Source organism: Gymnoscopelus braueri (assembly GCF_963280865.1).
Source record: "Gymnoscopelus braueri genome assembly, chromosome: 7".
In the NCBI taxonomy this organism is placed as follows: Eukaryota; Metazoa; Chordata; class Actinopteri; order Myctophiformes; family Myctophidae; genus Gymnoscopelus; species Gymnoscopelus braueri.
The window spans coordinates 17,478,642-17,496,361 of record NC_137608.1 but is presented as its reverse complement, the minus strand read 5'-3'; the positions used below and the strand labels follow the sequence as shown (position 1 = coordinate 17,496,361).

The following is a 17,720-nucleotide window of genomic DNA, read 5'->3' as shown; positions in this document are numbered from 1 at the left end:
GACGTAGTCACACTCTTGTCTCTGTGTTGATGTATTTGGGGCAAATTGCCATTGACTGTCAGGTTCATGTTGGTTTGTCCACTGCAACAACAGCAACTAGACGCGTCGCAATTCTGGGAAATTGCAAAGTGTGGTTGCGCCGACGCCGGTCGCAGGCGGCCGCCGGGATGTGAGGAATACGCCGGGAGGATTACCGTCGGAGGCCGCGCGACGTGCGATTCGAATTCGGTGCCGATCGGATTCCGCGTTCGTGACACGTGCCGTTTTGATTTGAGGAAATAGGCCCCTCCCACTAACTTTGGAAGCCAATTACGGACGAACGGTAAGGACTATCAAAATGCCGTTTGGATATGTTTATCGCTAGGGTCCAGAGATTTTTGTGAAATTTGGATAAAATATGTGGGAAAAGGAGCTAAAAGTGTGTTTTGAAGAATATTCGGCTCGATTTAGCGGAAAATCTATCCAGACGCAAATGGGCGTGGCCTATATGCGGTTCAAAAGTTATAGGCCAAAAGGTAAAGTGGGCTGTTATAGCACCACCATGTGGCCAACTGGTGTAATTATTTTATTAATAATTTGGCAATAAACTATGAACCTCCCCTAGCACTTTCAGAGAAAAAAATACTTGAATTTGAGTTTTTTTATTTTCCCATTAAAGTGGATGGGGAAATTTAATGCACTAATAAATCAATATCAATTAAACTATGTAACCAATCTCTTAGCAAAGTACAAGCAGTCTGGTCCCGGTGAAGCCGGTCAATTTGACATATGGCACGAAATTGGGAAAAATAAACTGTGGGAGAAATAGCGCTTATTATTTAAAGTTTATCTAGTGGAATAATAAAGTCGGTAGAGTACTATAGTCTGGTTGCCCATTCGGGCAACCACACTAATAAAGTCGGTAGAGTACTATAGTCTGGTTGCCCATTCGGGCAACCACACTAATAACACTAAATCAGACTGGTTCCTTCTCCAACCTAAAAGTTAGCTCACCTATGATCAAAGTTAGGTGCCTTCGCATAAAAACTATTGTGACACTGCATTCAATTAAAGTCCTGGCATGCCCTTCATAAATCACTCATCATGTAGGTCTACATATCTTTTTTGTCAGTGTTCCATTGGCATTTTATCCTTGACGTTTCCGTGAGAAGCATTTAACATGTAATTATTACGTCTAATAAATCAGATCAAATGTTTGTAGTGTGTGTCATTTAGAATACCTGATCACCTTAATGGAAACCACAACTAGCTACTGTACCTTGCCAAACCAAACCAACCGTTTTGCTGGTAGAACTTGATTTGATCTCCTTCTTTCCTCAAGTAACACTGTCCTTTGAAAAGCCAGCAATCTCTATAAAAGTCATATGATGTATAATATACACACACACCTATATAGGGAGTTGCTTCATGACCCAAGGAATCCAGGGGTAAAGATTTTTTCATTCTACGACCTACGGTTCAAAAGTTATAGGCCAAAAGGTAAAGTGGGCTGTTATAGCACCACCATGTTGCCAACTGGTGTAATTCTTTTATTAATAATTTGGCAATAAACTATGAACCTCCCCTCAAAGTCTTTTAACTCTAGAAATAAAGTACATCAATCAATCAATCAATCAATCAGCACTTACGGTTTCCGAGAAAAAAATACTTGAATTTGAGTTTTTTTTATTTTCCCATTAAAGTGAATGGGGAAATTTAATGCACTAATAAATCAATATCAATTAAACTATGTAACCAATCTCTTAGCAAAGTACAAGCAGTCTGGTCCCGGTGAAGCCGGTCAATTTGACATATGGCACGAAATTGGGAAAAATAAACTGTGAGAGAAATAGCGCGCAAGAAAAAAGTTTATCTAGTGGAATAATAAAGTCGGTAGAGTACTATAGTCTGGTTGCCCATTCGGGCAACCACACTAATAAAGGCTTGAGGGCAGGGATTATGTTTTTGCTCCGTTGCTCCGTCCGTCCGTCTGTGAGCAGCTAATCTCGGCCACCGCTGGACCGATGTGCGTGAAACTTTGCCAGCACCTGTAAGCAAAGGAAAAAACTCTACCCCAATATTTTCTAATCGGCCTCATGGTGGCGCTATAACAGGCCAAGTTGTACCGTCTGATGTACAAACTATATTTAACCCCGCAGCTTCCTCGTGTCATGGTGGCTGCACCTCAGGACTGACACAGTTGGGCCACTCCTAGCGCCGACGGAACCTCTCCCTCCGCTGTATAGCTCCGAGATGAGGTTCCTCGTTTCCCGGTGCCGTTTGAGCAGGACATTGTTGAAAAAAGTATTTAACTCGCTCCTGTCCTCAGTCAGTTACATGTTTTTAAGACATTGCGGAAGAGTTGCGCCCGTAGAGATAACATTACTGATTCCCCTACTGGTCAAATGTTGAATTGCATCTTCTAATGCAAAATATTATGGAATCGGCTGAGGCGAATTAAATACTTTTTTCAACTCGTTGGATAGATTTGATTGCCAGCTAGAACTTAAAACATCTGCGAGCGTTTCAGAAAACCTTTACTTTTTGGATACGATGTGCAGAAAGGGGTAAGAAACATGTAAAGTGAAAAATGTGCGACAATGTCCTGCTCAAACGGCACCGGGAAATATAGGACCTCATCTCGGAGCTACATAGCGGAGGGAGAGGTTCTAAATGGGGCTAGGCCACTCCTGCAAACTTTCGAAGCCAATCTTAGCCAATCAGGATGGAATAAAAAAAATCGGACAGATCCGTCTTGATCACATGACTCTAAAGATAATGTGTACCGATTGGCGTGATGTTTGGACAAAATCTGTAGGAGTCATTTAAAAAACTGTTTTGCAAAATTCGGCCTCCTGGTGGTGCTATAACAGGCCAATGGGAAAGATTTGGGGCAGAGGTTCTGCTCTGGCCACCAGTGTTTGTGCACAGTTTCACCCTGCTCGGTCCAGCGGTGCCGGAGATTAGCTGCTCACAGATGGACGGACACACACAAGGACGGACGGACAGGGGCGAAAACATAGTCTCGGCCACGCCTTTGGACTGTATATAAATGTGTATCAACATATAACAATAAGTACAACGTACATGCACAACAACAAGAGAAGAGAATAGTTTGGAAGGTGTTTACTCCTGAGTTATCAACATCTAACAAACATGTTAGGAGCATGCAAAAGCATTCAGAATCTGTAACATGATTCCTTTAAGCTGTAGGCCTATTCCTTTAAATCCCACAATGCCCTTCAATGTCAAAGCAATCATCTTTAATCTGTTTGGACTTTCCAGTTTCTTTTGCCACAACTGGCAAACTTTAAAAATACACCTATGGAAGCACAGTAATGTTCCAAGACTATATCAATATATATCTGTTTAGTGTTTACCTTAATGGACTTAGTTTAGTTGGTATAATTTGATCTCCTCTTGTCCTCAACTGTCCTCTCCAAAGCCAACCATAATAATAAGTACATCACCTTGTATGCAAAAAGAAATGCTACAAATCATAAACGCAGCATCTGTTGTGAAACTTTGCACATGCATTCTAGACCAAGGAAGAACTATAACGGGCTATAATAACAGCCCAAATGGACCGGGTCCATTTGAAACCATTTGTACTCTCAGAGTTATGGGGATCTGTGTGGCCCTAATGCACACCAAACTGGGGGTCCTTGAAATTAAGAAATATTGAGAACCACTGCTGTATTATGTCCTATGAACTTTTGATAGTGTGTTCTGACAGGCTGTATCAGGGTGTGGTTTGGCAACCTGATTGCTCAAGACTGCAGACTGCTACAAAGGCCTGTGAAGACAGCAGCAAAACTAATTGGCAAATAATTACCACAACTTCATAACATTTACACCACTCACTGCAAAAGGAAAGTCCAAATCATCATTAAGGAGGACACCACATAATGTGCTATTCTCCCTCCTTCCATCAAAATGTTACCGGAGCATCAAATCGCACACCCTCAACAATCAATATGGATTTATTTGTCGCTCATACAGGAAGAGGCAGCAAAATGTTGGTGGAACATGTTCCACAGAGGCTGTGCTAACTAATACAATACGATATAATAATAATAATAATAATAATAATAATAATAATAATAATAATAATAATAATAATAATAATAATAATAATAATATAATAATAATAAAAACAATAATAAATAAGTAATAATACTGGATGTAATAACCATCCGTCTCAGAAACTGATTCCTTCCACAGGCAGCCAAGTTTATGAACAGATGATGCACCCATATGCACCGCACATTGTTATTTCATAGCTATTATGTAATGGTATATCCTGTAGCTTGTACATCTGCTATTTTTTAAATTAAGAAAAATCTTAAATCTTCTCCTCTAGGGGTCCCTGGCACAAAACCTTTTCAGATGGGCGTCCGTGGCCAAATATATATATCAATTTGGGGGTCCTTGGCACGAAAAAGTTTGAGAACTACTGGGGCTGCTAAGCAGACAGAGGCTTATGGCTTAAGTTAGAAATGACAAGAATGAAAGTGAATGAGAATTGTGCTGCCTCTTTGACAGCTGCAATGGAGGAGCTGCCCTGAGCAAGTCATGACCGGGCACGGGCAGCTCCTATATGTAAATGTAAGGTGTATTACTGGTTCAAAACATGCTCAGTCTGGCAAAACAACCGATTACAGTGGATTACCAACTAGCATCCTTATTGTGGGGCTTTTGCAGAAAATAGCAGATCGACAAGCTTACAACACACTGCGTTGTAAGCTTGTTGATCTGCTATTTTCAATGAAAGCTTTCCCCACAATAACAGAAAACAGAAAATACACTAGCATAGAGCCCTGAGGGACTCCGGTCAGTCAACCAAATAAGGTTTAACTTAAGTGGTTACGCTTGGTTTATGCTATGTCAAACGTGTCACGACTCACAAGGTGAAAATAGCTGATCTACACTCACAAGCTTGAAGATCTGCTATTTTCTGTGTGAGCAATGAGCATAACTTGTGCATAATGCTCTTGGATTTCCAATGTGCATCATTTCACAACAGTAACATATCTTACTTATCTTACTGTTTCACAACAGTAAGATAAGAAATGAGAAACCCATTAATTCCAAGAAACAGATCAACACATTCTTGTTGAACAGATCCATAGGAGTAGTAGTAGGAGTAGGCTTATATAGCCTACTAGGCCTACTATAGCCTACTACTCCTACAATGGATCTGTTCAACTGCTGTATTATAGCCTACTCTTCACAATTCACAATTTCACTAAATAATGTCTATGTGCCATCATCTCCTATTGGTAAACAGCCTTTTATTTAATAGATAAGTTAAGTTCAGACTAATCTCACCCATGCACTTGGAAAAAGAAGCCTAATCCTGTCATGATAGGACAAAAGCCATGACCAAACCCACATCTGCGCACACCCACACCCACACACACACACACACTCACACACACACACACACACACACACACACACACACACACACACACACACACACACACACACACACACACACACACACGCCTTTGATAGCTGTGCAGTGTGCACGCTCTTATGCTTGCTGGCACCAGGCAGCAAAGAGACACGCCAGAGGCAGACAGCTCTCTGTGCAGCAGAGCTTACAGATCAGCTCTCTGTGTCAGTGTGCAGAGCTTACAGATCAGCAGCAACATGACCATCCAGTCCTGTCACCTGGTGCCTCCTGCTGTGTTGCTGCTCCTGGGAATAGTGGGCATACTGCTGGTCGTTCTTTCTACTGAAGAGATAAAGGAGCCTCCTGAAAACATGGTAAAAAAAAACTAATAATCCTTACCTGCTATTTGAAACAGCGGTAATTAGTCTGCGATGCTGCGGTCTTACATGAGACTGTGGCGCATGTCGTCGCGTGTTAACATTAATGAGTCGTTTTGGTGGCGGTCTGGTCTGGAGCGAATAATATATATGAGTTGCTGGCGCGCCGCAGGTCGCAGGTGTTTGTTGGTCAGACAGACAGGGAGCGGAGCACCTGCTGCTTCACTGACCTTTGCCCGATCAAAGAACGCTTTAACACCGGAAATGATGCTGTAACCGGCAAGTGTTTGTTTATATCCGCTGTTCACGAGAATATCTCTGAGTGATAATGCGTGTTTAACAGGTGGTCAATCATTAGGCTACAGTCACACCATCAGTTGACCACTTGACTCCACAGCCACAACTACTCAAACAATATATTATTTCAGGTTCATGTAGCCAGCCTACCGGTACTGTAGGTTATTTTCCATAAGTTATTATGGAAAATATGCCATTTGTGTAGAACTTGGAGGCTACATTGATAGGTATTAACAGGAGGATAGTTGGGCGGACACTAGGGATATCTGGGCACCTCGATGTAAAATTGGCACATTTTCCCCAAAATGTAAAAAGAAAAATGAATATTTGAGTACTTACTTACTTGAGTAAAGTAAAGTATACATGATTAGAACATGCTTAAACATTCGACAATTAAGGTCTAATATTTCTACAATTGCTACAAATTGCTACAAAACCGTATCCAGTCATTTGGGGGCATAAACAAGAAGTTGAAGGATAAAATTAAGTCTGATAATGATGTACCGTGCATGTTCACATCATGTATACTTTACATTACTTAATACCATTTCTCAAATGTTTTATAATAGTACAGGTAAAATCTGCAATATAGGCCTATCATAAAATTTAACTAGACTCATTAATGACATGCACTATGGATATCTAAGTTCTAAGAACTTTTGGTGGTAAAGTGGGATACTTTGTCATTTGTACTGAAACTGGGTGGCCAGAAGAGAGCAAACCACTGTCGTGTGGTTAGTACCAGCATTCTATCCATCCTTTTGAAGTGTGCTGGACAACACTGCATCTCATTCACAACCCACTCATTCATTGTCAACCAGATACAACCAATTAACACGCACGCACGCACGCAGCACGCACGCACGCACACACACACACACACACACACACACACACACACACACACACACACACACAAACACACACACACACACACACACACACACACACACACACACACACACACACACACACACACACACACACACACACACACACACACACACACACACACACACACACACACACACTGGTGTGCATTTTAAAGGTGTTCTGTAATTCCCAGGTGCTGTGGGCTCCCTTCTCAGAAATTATTTGACAAACAGTGGGTATTGGGGGTATTAAAAACCCTAGCATCCCTCACCCCACCCTCCGGCAGTTCTGTGCTTTGGTGTGCTTTACACTTTGCATTGACTTTGCATTGACTTTAAACAAACTACAGAAGCCAAAAGGAAATTCAGCGCAGAAGATGGAGACAGAATAGAGAAAGACAGAAAGAAAATGAGGGCCAAACAATGAGAGATGCAAGCATGCATGTGTGCCATGTGTTCAGTAGTAGCCTATAGTGTCTTGTGTTAACTTCAATCAAGGGTTCCTCTTTTGTGAACTGCACTTTGAAATAATTTTCAATGGATCTATGAATAGAGGTTATTCCACAATGGACCATGTTGGGCCATCACTGAAATTCATTGTCAAGTCATTGTCAAGCTACTTTGTCAAACTGTATACTTCAAAAGAAGAAGAAAAGATGAATAAGTCAATAACAGCACAGAAAGCAATGAAATGAATAATGTAAAACCTTTGTCTGACTGCCAATTTCTGGTTTGTAGCATTTAATAAAGATAGCTTTCATAGTTTTTAAAATGAAAAGCATTCCCTTCACAACAAATGCATATGCCCACATCCTGGCAATATTAATAATAATACCTCAGAATTATATAGCGCTTTTCTACATTATTTGTTAGTGCTGCAACTATTGATTATTTTCTTACCGATTATTCTGTCAAAAACGTTTTCGATTAATCAAATAATCAAGAAGCACGTTCTTTTATGATTTTTTTTTACATATCAACGAATCAACGTAAAAAATAACAAATGATTTTTTTTCTAATAATCGACTAAATCGATCTGTGTGATTAACCACTCAAGTCAAGATCTATTTTATACTTTGCCGCACAACTGTGTCACACGGAAATAGCGAAAATTGCAGATCTACAAGCTCACAATGTGTTGCTTGTAGATCGTAGAACAATGTGTCGTGAGCTTGTAGACCTGCTATTTTCCCTAGTTAAAACATTTTAATACACAAAATAATTCTATTTATTCACCCACAATTGTTTATTTTTATTAAAATCGTTGTATTGATATTTATTTTATAATTGAGAAATCAATTAGTTCGAATAACTGTCATAACCCCTATTATTTGTACATGGAGTTGTGTTGACATTGGTGCAGGGAGTCAGGGCCATATTGACCTGTAGGCTATCTAATCACATGGTCAAATTGTCAATAAGAAAATATTAAGGCAGTTAAAAGCCAGAGGAATAAATTAGTTTGTGGATCTGTTTGAAACAATCTAAACTGATTCTCTCTGAGAATCCTCATGCTTATTCTATCTTTGCCTTAACTCATGATGCACTTAACATCAGCCTTGTGCAGCAGAACTCAGCTGCCATGAGGGTTCTCACTCGTACCAAGCCTTGGCAGTACTCTTGAACACCTACCCTGCCTTCGGTTAAGTTCGGCATCACCTACAAAGCTCTCCGTGCCCTCCCAGGGGTATTCGACTAGTTTAGGCAGGAGGCCATGATTGTAACAGGACTTGGATGTCAGGGGGCCACAAGACTGTGACAACAAAAATGAAAACAATTTTCATGGTTAACCGTTTACCGTCTAGTTTACATTTCCAAGTAGCTTGTGGCTAGATTCACTACTTTTAGAATGACGTAGCTTTCAAGTTGTTCAAGTAGCTATTTTTCTTTTCACCCTGTATCTGGGTAGCTTGACAAAAGATTCATCGCTATACTGTACATTTTCAGCTGCACAACATAAGAGAGCACAACACATGTGTATTGAGTGCGGTTTGTCCACCTCATGCCATCCATTTGTAGCTATTTCTGAGAAATACATCAAAGACAGAATTCTCCATCTGTATCCATAATTTAGTTTTGAGTGGAGTTTCTCCATCACACCAAAGAAATAATTATAATTTTTCATCTCTCTCAACTAATGGTTCATGAAACACATCCTAAAAGCTTGTGCCCTTATCAGCCAATGTGAAAATGGAAACACTTTCACAGTGTCTGCTCTGCCTGCCTGTCTCCATTACTCTTCTCACAGAGACGCTTCATTGCCTGGGATCCATGCACAGAACACACACTGGAATACCTACTTCCTGTTTTCTCAAATTGAAAATCGAAGCATGTGCACTATAAGCATAGCCTGGTAAACCCTCACGGTCACGGAATTCAATTTCATTTTCATTCTGCAGATTGAATTCCGCGACTGGGAAGGTTTACCAGGTTACTATAAGGGCTGTCACACAATTATCCTATCAAATATCAAAATGTATAGTACGCCATAATGGACATACAGTATATCCATTGTTGTGTCCTATAGCAGACAACAATGGCCAGCAGGCAAGTTTTCTTGATGAGAGTGCCAGTTGTATTTGCGTGAATATGAACAGTCTGGATACGGTAATCCAATATGGTGATGAGAGTCTTACTATTATATTCAGATTTTATTTGAGTAACAGGGTGTCCATTTGTTAATTTCTTTCACATATCAACGAATCAACGTACTTAATGGAAATACAATGGAAATAAAGTCAGGACGGCTCTGACGGCACTCTCTCCGACACTGTCTCTTCGCAGGATGATACCGTGTTTTGCAATAGAATTATGATGAATCAATATTTTTAGCTTTCCATCAAATATATCACACGATTACAAACGATGTACTACTATGTGTACTATATAGCATTTTTCCATGTCTCCATAATTTACTCAGCAAAGATTACATTTACACACATTTGGGTTCTTGTAGCGGTGTCTTGACTGCAAATGCAGTAATGGTGGGTGTTAATCTGGGACGCTCAGTGAGTCACAGACATTACTCCATTCTAAATAGTAGCCTGCATTTTATTCGTATCGGTTAAATGCTTAATTAGCCATTAACATGTTTTGGTAAATCTTTACATTTATTTTTACATTGGAATATGGAAGGTGTCCCAGGGGCCACAAGAAAGCTCCCCTGGCCGCCAGTTGAATAACACTAGCCCCATGGTACATATCGGATATCCTAGAAGATGAACATAACCCATTGCGGAACCTGCGGTCTTCTGACTTGGGTCTCGTCTCCGTCCCTCGTACCAATAGGCGAACCTTTGGGGATAGAGCCTCAGTGTGGCAGCCCCGCCCCCTACCCTCTGGAACTCTCTCTCCATGGAGATTCGCCAGGCGCCAACACTGGACTCTTTTAAGTCTGCACTGAAGAAACACTTGTTCACACAGGCTTTTGGCAGCTAGTATGCTTATTTGTTGATGTAAAGTGTCCTTGGGTCTCTTGAAGGCCCCCAAAAAGTTATTATTATTATTATTATTATTATAATTATTATTATTATCATCATTATTATTATTATTATTATTATTATTAACATGATATTTAAATGACTCTCCCTGTTTCAGTATGGACTCGTCTTGGATGCAGGCTCATCCCACACAGCAATGTATGTCTATAAATGGCCGGCTGACAAGCAGAATGGCACTGGCATCGTTACCGAGCACAGCGAGTGCCACGTTAAAGGTGAGTAAAATGTGATGTAAACATACAGATCTTATAGAACACAGAATATGAAATGGAGTATGACAGAAACAGTTCTGATTGGGAAACATGAAAGTCACTGATGCTTTCCTCTTTTCTCCCTTGTACCATAGCATTGTAATTTCCTAGTCTAGTCATTCGTTCCTGTAATGATTAAGTTAAGACTGTTTTAGCAACATGCCAGCGTTATGTCTTGTGCAATTTTCTGTTCCAGGGCATATGGTCCATTTCCTCACCATATGGTGCCTAACCTTTGAGTGCCCCACTCAACTGTTCCTCTTATCACTTACTTTAGCTTTAGTTTGACTCCGTTTCCATAGAAACACATAACAGTTGACATGTTTCTGTGTGCCACTCATCAAATCAGAAAAGGAAGTGTTTTTGGGGAAGGTCAGGTCAGGGGCTTGTTAAGCGTAACTACTTTCTCTCTCTCTCTCTCTCTCTCTCTCTCTCTCTCTCTCTCTCTCTCTCTCTCTCTCTCTCTCTCTCTCTCTCTCTCTCTCTCTCTTTCTCTCTCTTTCTCTCTGTCAAGGTGGAGGGATATCAAGCTATGCAGGCAACCGTGGAGGCGCAGCCCGCAGTCTTGAGCTCTGTCTTGAACAAGCAATGAAGGATATCCCACGATCTAGACACCACTTAACCCCTGTCTATCTGGGAGCCACCGCTGGCATGAGACTGTTGAAGTGAGCGGAAAGGGTCCTATATGTTAATGTTCAAAACACAGACATTAAGTTATCCTGGGACTGTTTTTCTTCAGTTATACTGCACATGCCTTGAATCAGTGGTGGAAGAAGTACTCCGATTTTGGACTCAAGTAAAAGTACCAATACCACAGTGTATATACCTTCTTATGAGTCAAAGTACAAAAGTATTAGCAGCAGAATATACTTAAAGTAGCAAAAGTAAAAGTACTCATTATGCAGAATGCCCATTTCAGAATGGTATATTTCATGTAATCGGACCATAATTTTTGATCATTAATTACCAAAAATAGCCGATCTACAGGCTCACAATGCATCGCAACGCGTTGCGAGCTTGTAGATCGGCTATTTTTGAAAGATTTAGAAGATTTTTGATTAATAATTTGCTTAATGATACTATAAGTTTGCAAAGTAGCTATAACTAAAGTTTTCAATTAATTGTAGTTGAGGGGAAAAAAGTACAATATTTGAGGTGTAGTGGAGTAGAAGTGAAGTATCAAGAAACGGAAATACACAAGTAAAGTAAAAGTGCATTGAAATTGTACTGAAGAACTGTACTTGAGTGAATATACTTAGTTACTTCACAACATTGTCTTGAGATTGACGTTGTTGTCGGTGGGTTATACTGTCACTATCATCTGGTTATAGCATAACCAATCCCACAGAATCACAGAAGATACTGGAGGAAGTGAGAGGCAAACTGCACTCTTATCCTTTCAAATTCCGAGGGGCAAACATCCTGAGTGGTCAAGAGGAGGGGGCTTATGGCTGGGTTACAGTCAACTACCTGCTGGAAAACTTTGTCAAGGTGGGCTTTTACTGTCTTATATATCATATATATTAACATATTCAAATCCCCAAACTGAAGTTTTACAACACTTAAGTTACATAGATCAGCGATTCCCAACCATGTGGCCCACTGGTGGGCCGTGAGGATATTGTAAGTGGGCCCCCAAATAATTGGAAAAACACTAAGATCAAACAAAACATGTCATGGTATTTCTTTCTTTTAAATATGTTTTCATTGTTAATACCGATAAATAGGAGCGTAAAGTATACTATGTTTGGTTCTATTGATTCAAGCCGGAACACAATTGATTGATTAATAATATTAATTGCTTTTGAGATATTCAAGTGGGCCCCGGCCCCCGATCCAGAAAAGGTTGGGAACTGCTGATCTAGATATGTGTATATATCTAGATATAGGTCATGATAGTTCTTTTCTCTTGACACTATACAGTATGGCTTTGTTGGCCGCTGGCTGAGCCCCGGCAGAGATACGGTTGGAGCACTAGATTTTGGCGGCGCCTCCACTCAGATCACCTTTGAGACCGCGGCAGAGGTTGAAGAGAAGAACAATGTGATGGAGCTGAGGCTTTATGGGCGGAACCATCGCCTATACACTCACAGTTTCCTGTGCTATGGCCGAGACCAGGTCCTTCGGAGACTGATGGCTCATTTAATCAAGGTACATTTCCCTGAACCTACTGACTGATACACAGGGATATTATCCACTTGAACCCAAGCATCCACCCATTAAGACAATCTTTAAGTGGATATTTTGACTAAATAGGCATGTTTATTTTTTAATGCAAGTTATTTTGTGTGCAGTTTGATTCACCTCATTCATTTAGCTTGGTTTATGATGAATTAAAAGGGCATTCATGTACTCTGCTCCCTCTATGTTGAATGTCCTGTAAAATTAAGTTACAATTGCGTAACTTGGGCCCGGACTGCTGGCGTAGCAGTCCGGGCACCTAGGGTGCTAAGCCTGACAGCGTGTCGCGGGTTCGAATCCCGATCCTGACAACCATTGCTGCGTGTCACTCCCCATCTCTCACTCCCCATTTCCTGTCAGTCTACTCTACTGTATCTATCATTAAAGGCAGAAAAGGCCAAAAAAACAGGACCCCCAAAATGATTATGTATTTGGCCGCAGACCCCCTCCCATCTGAAAATGTTTTGAGCCAGGGACCCCCAGTCCCTGGCTCAGGGACTGTTTTTTTTCTTCTAAAATAGCAGATCTACAAGCTCGCAGCACGGCACAAAGCGATGCGCTGTGAGCTTGTATATCTGCTATTTTTGATCACTGCTATTTTTGATCTGCTATCTGCTATCACTGTTCTAAATCCTAAGAGTTTCCTGAATAACTTGTTGGTATAGTATATAGCTTGACAGTGAGGAAATAGCCAGCACACAATGAATGTCCTTTACCTCTCACTGACAGAAACAACGGACGCGTTCAGACCAAACAGGTTGTCAACACATTCATTGGGTGCTGGCTATTTCCTCACTTTCATGACATTATTGAGCCATGAACCTTAAGACTTTTTGTATTGAATCTGGGGTGTTGAGGGCCTTCTGCTTTGCAATCATTTCTCCCACAACATATATAGCTAAAATCTAAAATAACACAGATGCTTGCTTCCCCGGTTTTAATGGGTTAAGGGGGAACATTTGCCAAAAATAGCAGATCTACAAGCTCACTGTGTATAAACTTCACATTTGGCTCCAGAACGGGCATTCTGTCACGATCACATGCAAAGTCAAAGCAAATACACACGAATTATGGGCGTCGCCCGCGAATGTGGGTCATTGCCTGTACTGAGGTCATATTACATAATAGCGCCTGCTGACAATGGGTACTGCGCTAGTTCAGTTGGATTGAAGCATATATGTTGAAACATATGTTCATTTATCTGGATGATTTTATGAACTTTGGTGTTACATGTAGCTTTTTCGAGACCGATTCAAACTTGCATTGCACTGGCCACTGGTGCATTGCAAACATGCTTCATAGAGAATATTTGAATGGCTCCTCATCACGATCATAATTTTCTTGACATTTTGTCCTCAGACTCAAGGGCCAGGCCCCATGCTGTCCAACCCCTGCTATCCAGCTAATTTCAATGTCTCCGTCAACTTTGGGAAAGAGGTGTTCGACTCCCCATGTACTACAAAGTACAGGCCCACGCCCTTTGACCCGCAGGTGACAATGACAGTGCAGGGCACTGGACACTATGAGCACTGCCTGGGCAATATGTCGCAGATCTTCAACTTCGACGCTTGCTCTTACTCCAAGTGTTCCTTCGACGGAGTCTTCCAACCCAATGTGACAGGAAGCTTCATGGTGAGGACTCCTCGTTACGATCTTTTAGTGGCTTTTTTGACTAAATGGGCATGTTTATTTTTTAATGTAAGTCTTATTTTGTGTGCAGTTTGATTCACCAAAGTTCATTTTACCTCACTTATTTAGCTTGGTTTAGGATGAATTAAAAGGGCATTCGTGCACTCTGCTCCCTCTATGTTGAATGTCCTGTAAAATTAAGTAAAAATTACATAACTTTCAGTTTTGACAATTTATTTAAATTTTGATGAAAATTTTGAGGTACACTATTTTTTCTCTCTATTGGCTTTTATTATTATGCTGTGTACATAATTGCTTGTCTGTCAGAAAGTATATGTATTGACTCACTTTGACTGCTGCTGTTTTACCCGTTGGTTAAATCCTGGAGTATTGTTCACTTTTGTGATCTTTATTTCTCAGGAGTGATAATCGAGATGAATGACAAAATGCATATGGTGGAGATCTCATCTTGGATTTAGCTTCGCTACGGGTTATCAATCACTGGTTTCAAGGCTGTTTGAATTGCTCTTGTTCTCTAGGTCTGATGACCATCTAATCCTCATGGTTACTGAACCCAAGACATGGGTTTGGCTGATCACTCACTATGTCCGTTTACTGTCCACAGGCATTCTCTGCCTTCTTCTACGCACACTCCTTTCTTCAGCGGACAACAGGCATCACTGTAACATCCCCCTCACTTATGGAGCAAGCAACGCGTTCTGTCTGCACCATGAGCTTCTCTGAGGTACCCTATAGCAGAGGTTCCAAATCTTCTTTCATTTCAAGGACGTCAAGTTTGATATGCATTAGGCCACGCACCACCATTTGATATGATATTGATCTTTGGAACCCCAATCTACACTAACCATAGTTTAGCTGGGGACCTCCTGGAATGCCCTCAAGGACCCCTGGCCTGGCCAAGATTGAGAACCAGTGCCCTGGCCTATATCACACATCTCTACTAGACCCAGTGGATTAGTTCAGAGTGTTATTGGAACATTCATCTAATATACAAGTATTAAAGAATTATTATTTACTCTTCAATGTATGTAAACAGTGTGAGGTAAACGAGTGGACTCGGTATGACAGTAGTGTTAGTATCACTAATGTATATCTGCCCACATTTTCCTGATTTTAATACATATCTTCAGATTGAAGAAGCCTATCAGCCTAGAACCTAGAAAGTTCACACTTTTGGGCGTGACATGCATGATAGACGTGCTAGCCTAAACTGGACTTCACACCCACCTTATGTCTCAGAGTAAGGCCTGTTTCTTTCCACTGCTGTGAGTTAGTAAGGGTGTTATATACATATTATTGTGAGAGTGCTGACAAATTAGTTTGGTATTATAATACTTATAGTTTGGCACCCATCATACTCTGAAGACTTTTGAGTTGGGCACACCACTTCCCTTGTTTCTTGCTAAAACCAGACTAAACAGGAGGGGGAAACAAAATGATCCATTCTATTTGGCAAGAGAGATATAAATGAGAGAAATTATTTAGGCATTCAATGGGCACTTTCTCCTATGAAAGCAATTGGGCAGTTGCTTGGGCACTGGTTCTTGGGCACCAGCTCAGAGTCCTTGTGGTTGGGAGGTTCGATCCCTGACTGGGTCATACCAAAGACTAAAACAATTCCTCCCTGCTTAGCACACAGCATCAAGGGTTGAATTTGGGGTAAGTCCCTGCGACATACTAGCGTCATGTCCAGGGGGTGTACTTGTACATCATGCTGCCTCAAGCTACAGAAACAGGAGATAGGCTCCTGCCCTATGGGCCTCATGGCTCAGCAAGGCTTACTTATTTACTTGGGCACTAGTTGGTTCGATGTGTGCACGAGCCTGGTGGATGTGTCATGTTAAATCTTAACTCTTGTCTATCCACACAGATGCACGCAAAAGCACCAGAGCAGGGAACGCGCTTGAAGGATTACTGTGCTACCTCAGTGTTCATGCAGGTCCTCATGGTGCGTGGATACGGCTTTGATGAGCTATCCTTCAATCAGGTCTCTTTTCAGAAAAAGGTGAGTGGTCGTGTTCTTTTATTTTAGGGTACATTTTAGACAATAGAACAGTGATACAAATGACTGTAATACTGTTTTGTGCAGGCTGGAGACACCTCTATCGGGTGGGCACTGGGATACATGCTTACCCTAAGCAGCCTGCTGCCAGGAGAGAGTATTGGACTGATGAAGGCTCTACCTCCAGGACCCTGGGCCAGCATCATCTTCATCTTCACCCTCCTCCTCCTCGCAGTCTTGTGTTACCTCCTAGTGATCACCTGTCAAAAGAAAAAGGGCAATGGAGACATTATCTGAGGCAATTTGGCAAATATCTTTGTCCCGTGTTACTTTTTGATTATTGCACTATTCTGTAATAGACTTTCATTCATTCCTTCATTCAAAAAACAAACAAACTTTCCTTTGTATTTGTTTGTGTACATGCATCTGCTTTTGTCAGAATCAGCTTTATTGTCACATTTTTACAGAAGTCACACGTTTACTAGCCTCGGAAACCCAGGCTCACGTTTACAGAAGTAAAAAAGTGGGTGAAATTCGTTTTTGTGCAAGTTTTCGTGTGAGTTTACTTAAGCAATGTTAGCTTAGCTAACACATGCACTTATTTAGATATATATTTACAACATATTCACTTTCTACGTGGAGACGGCAATTTCTGTGATTACTGCTGGATTACCATATTATTATATGACGACCCACAAGTCTGTCAAACAATACCATGGCAAAACAAAAATGGATGCAGAAAAATAAAGGAATAAAAATGTGAAACCACTTCTTTTAATTTGACCTCTTGTGTCCTTATGTAACGGCTGTGGTCACAGTAAATAATGGTGTACAGAGACATAGGCCTACTCTATTTTGCCTTTCCTTAAATCACCCGTTATTGGAATGCATAAATCTGTCACATTCAAACCTGTTATTGTGTTCACAGATATAACACACAGATCAATGCTGATGACAAAAATGCATATGAACATTATAATTTGTATATCTGTCAAAAGGATAAAACACAAGCTTGAGAGCTTATTTTTTTTACTTTACTGGAGTATTTCCAATTTTCCATCATTTTACTTCTACTTTTGATTGATTGAATACTTTATTTAGAAAGACATGGAACAGTACATGGAAGTACAATTCACAATACAAGGTCCTCTAAACTGGATCGCTCATAAAAGCACAATGGCTTATTTAAAATGAGATCCCCGTGCACTCA

General features: G+C 40.8%; 1 protein-coding gene across 1 annotated transcript; it reads left to right on the top strand.

Annotated features, from left to right (window-relative positions):
- The first annotated feature begins 5,509 nt into the window (after window positions 1-5,509).
- LOC308088635 (ectonucleoside triphosphate diphosphohydrolase 2-like) lies at window positions 5,510-17,269 on the top strand. The gene is made up of 9 exons (XM_080433175.1): window positions 5,510-5,754; window positions 10,524-10,641; window positions 11,192-11,342; window positions 12,009-12,168; window positions 12,601-12,828; window positions 14,218-14,490; window positions 15,113-15,232; window positions 16,379-16,513; window positions 16,598-17,269. The coding sequence occupies exons 1-9, from the start codon at window positions 5,521-5,523 to the stop codon at window positions 16,805-16,807; spliced, it is 1,629 nt and encodes a 542-aa protein (XP_080289301.1). The 5' UTR covers window positions 5,510-5,520; the 3' UTR covers window positions 16,808-17,269.
- Window positions 17,270-17,720: the final 451 nt, after the last annotated feature.

Bases quoted from the DNA above. Each gene is read 5' to 3' on its own strand.
- LOC308088635 (XM_080433175.1), top strand. From the start codon at position 5,521: ATGCTTGCTGGCACCAGGCAGCAAAGAGACACGCCAGAGGCAGACAGC. The intron at 5,755-10,523 runs GTAAAAAAAAAC...TCCCTGTTTCAG, and splicing joins AGGAGCCTCCTGAAAACATG to TATGGACTCGTCTTGGATGC. The intron at 12,169-12,600 runs GTGGGCTTTTAC...GACACTATACAG, and splicing joins TGCTGGAAAACTTTGTCAAG to TATGGCTTTGTTGGCCGCTG.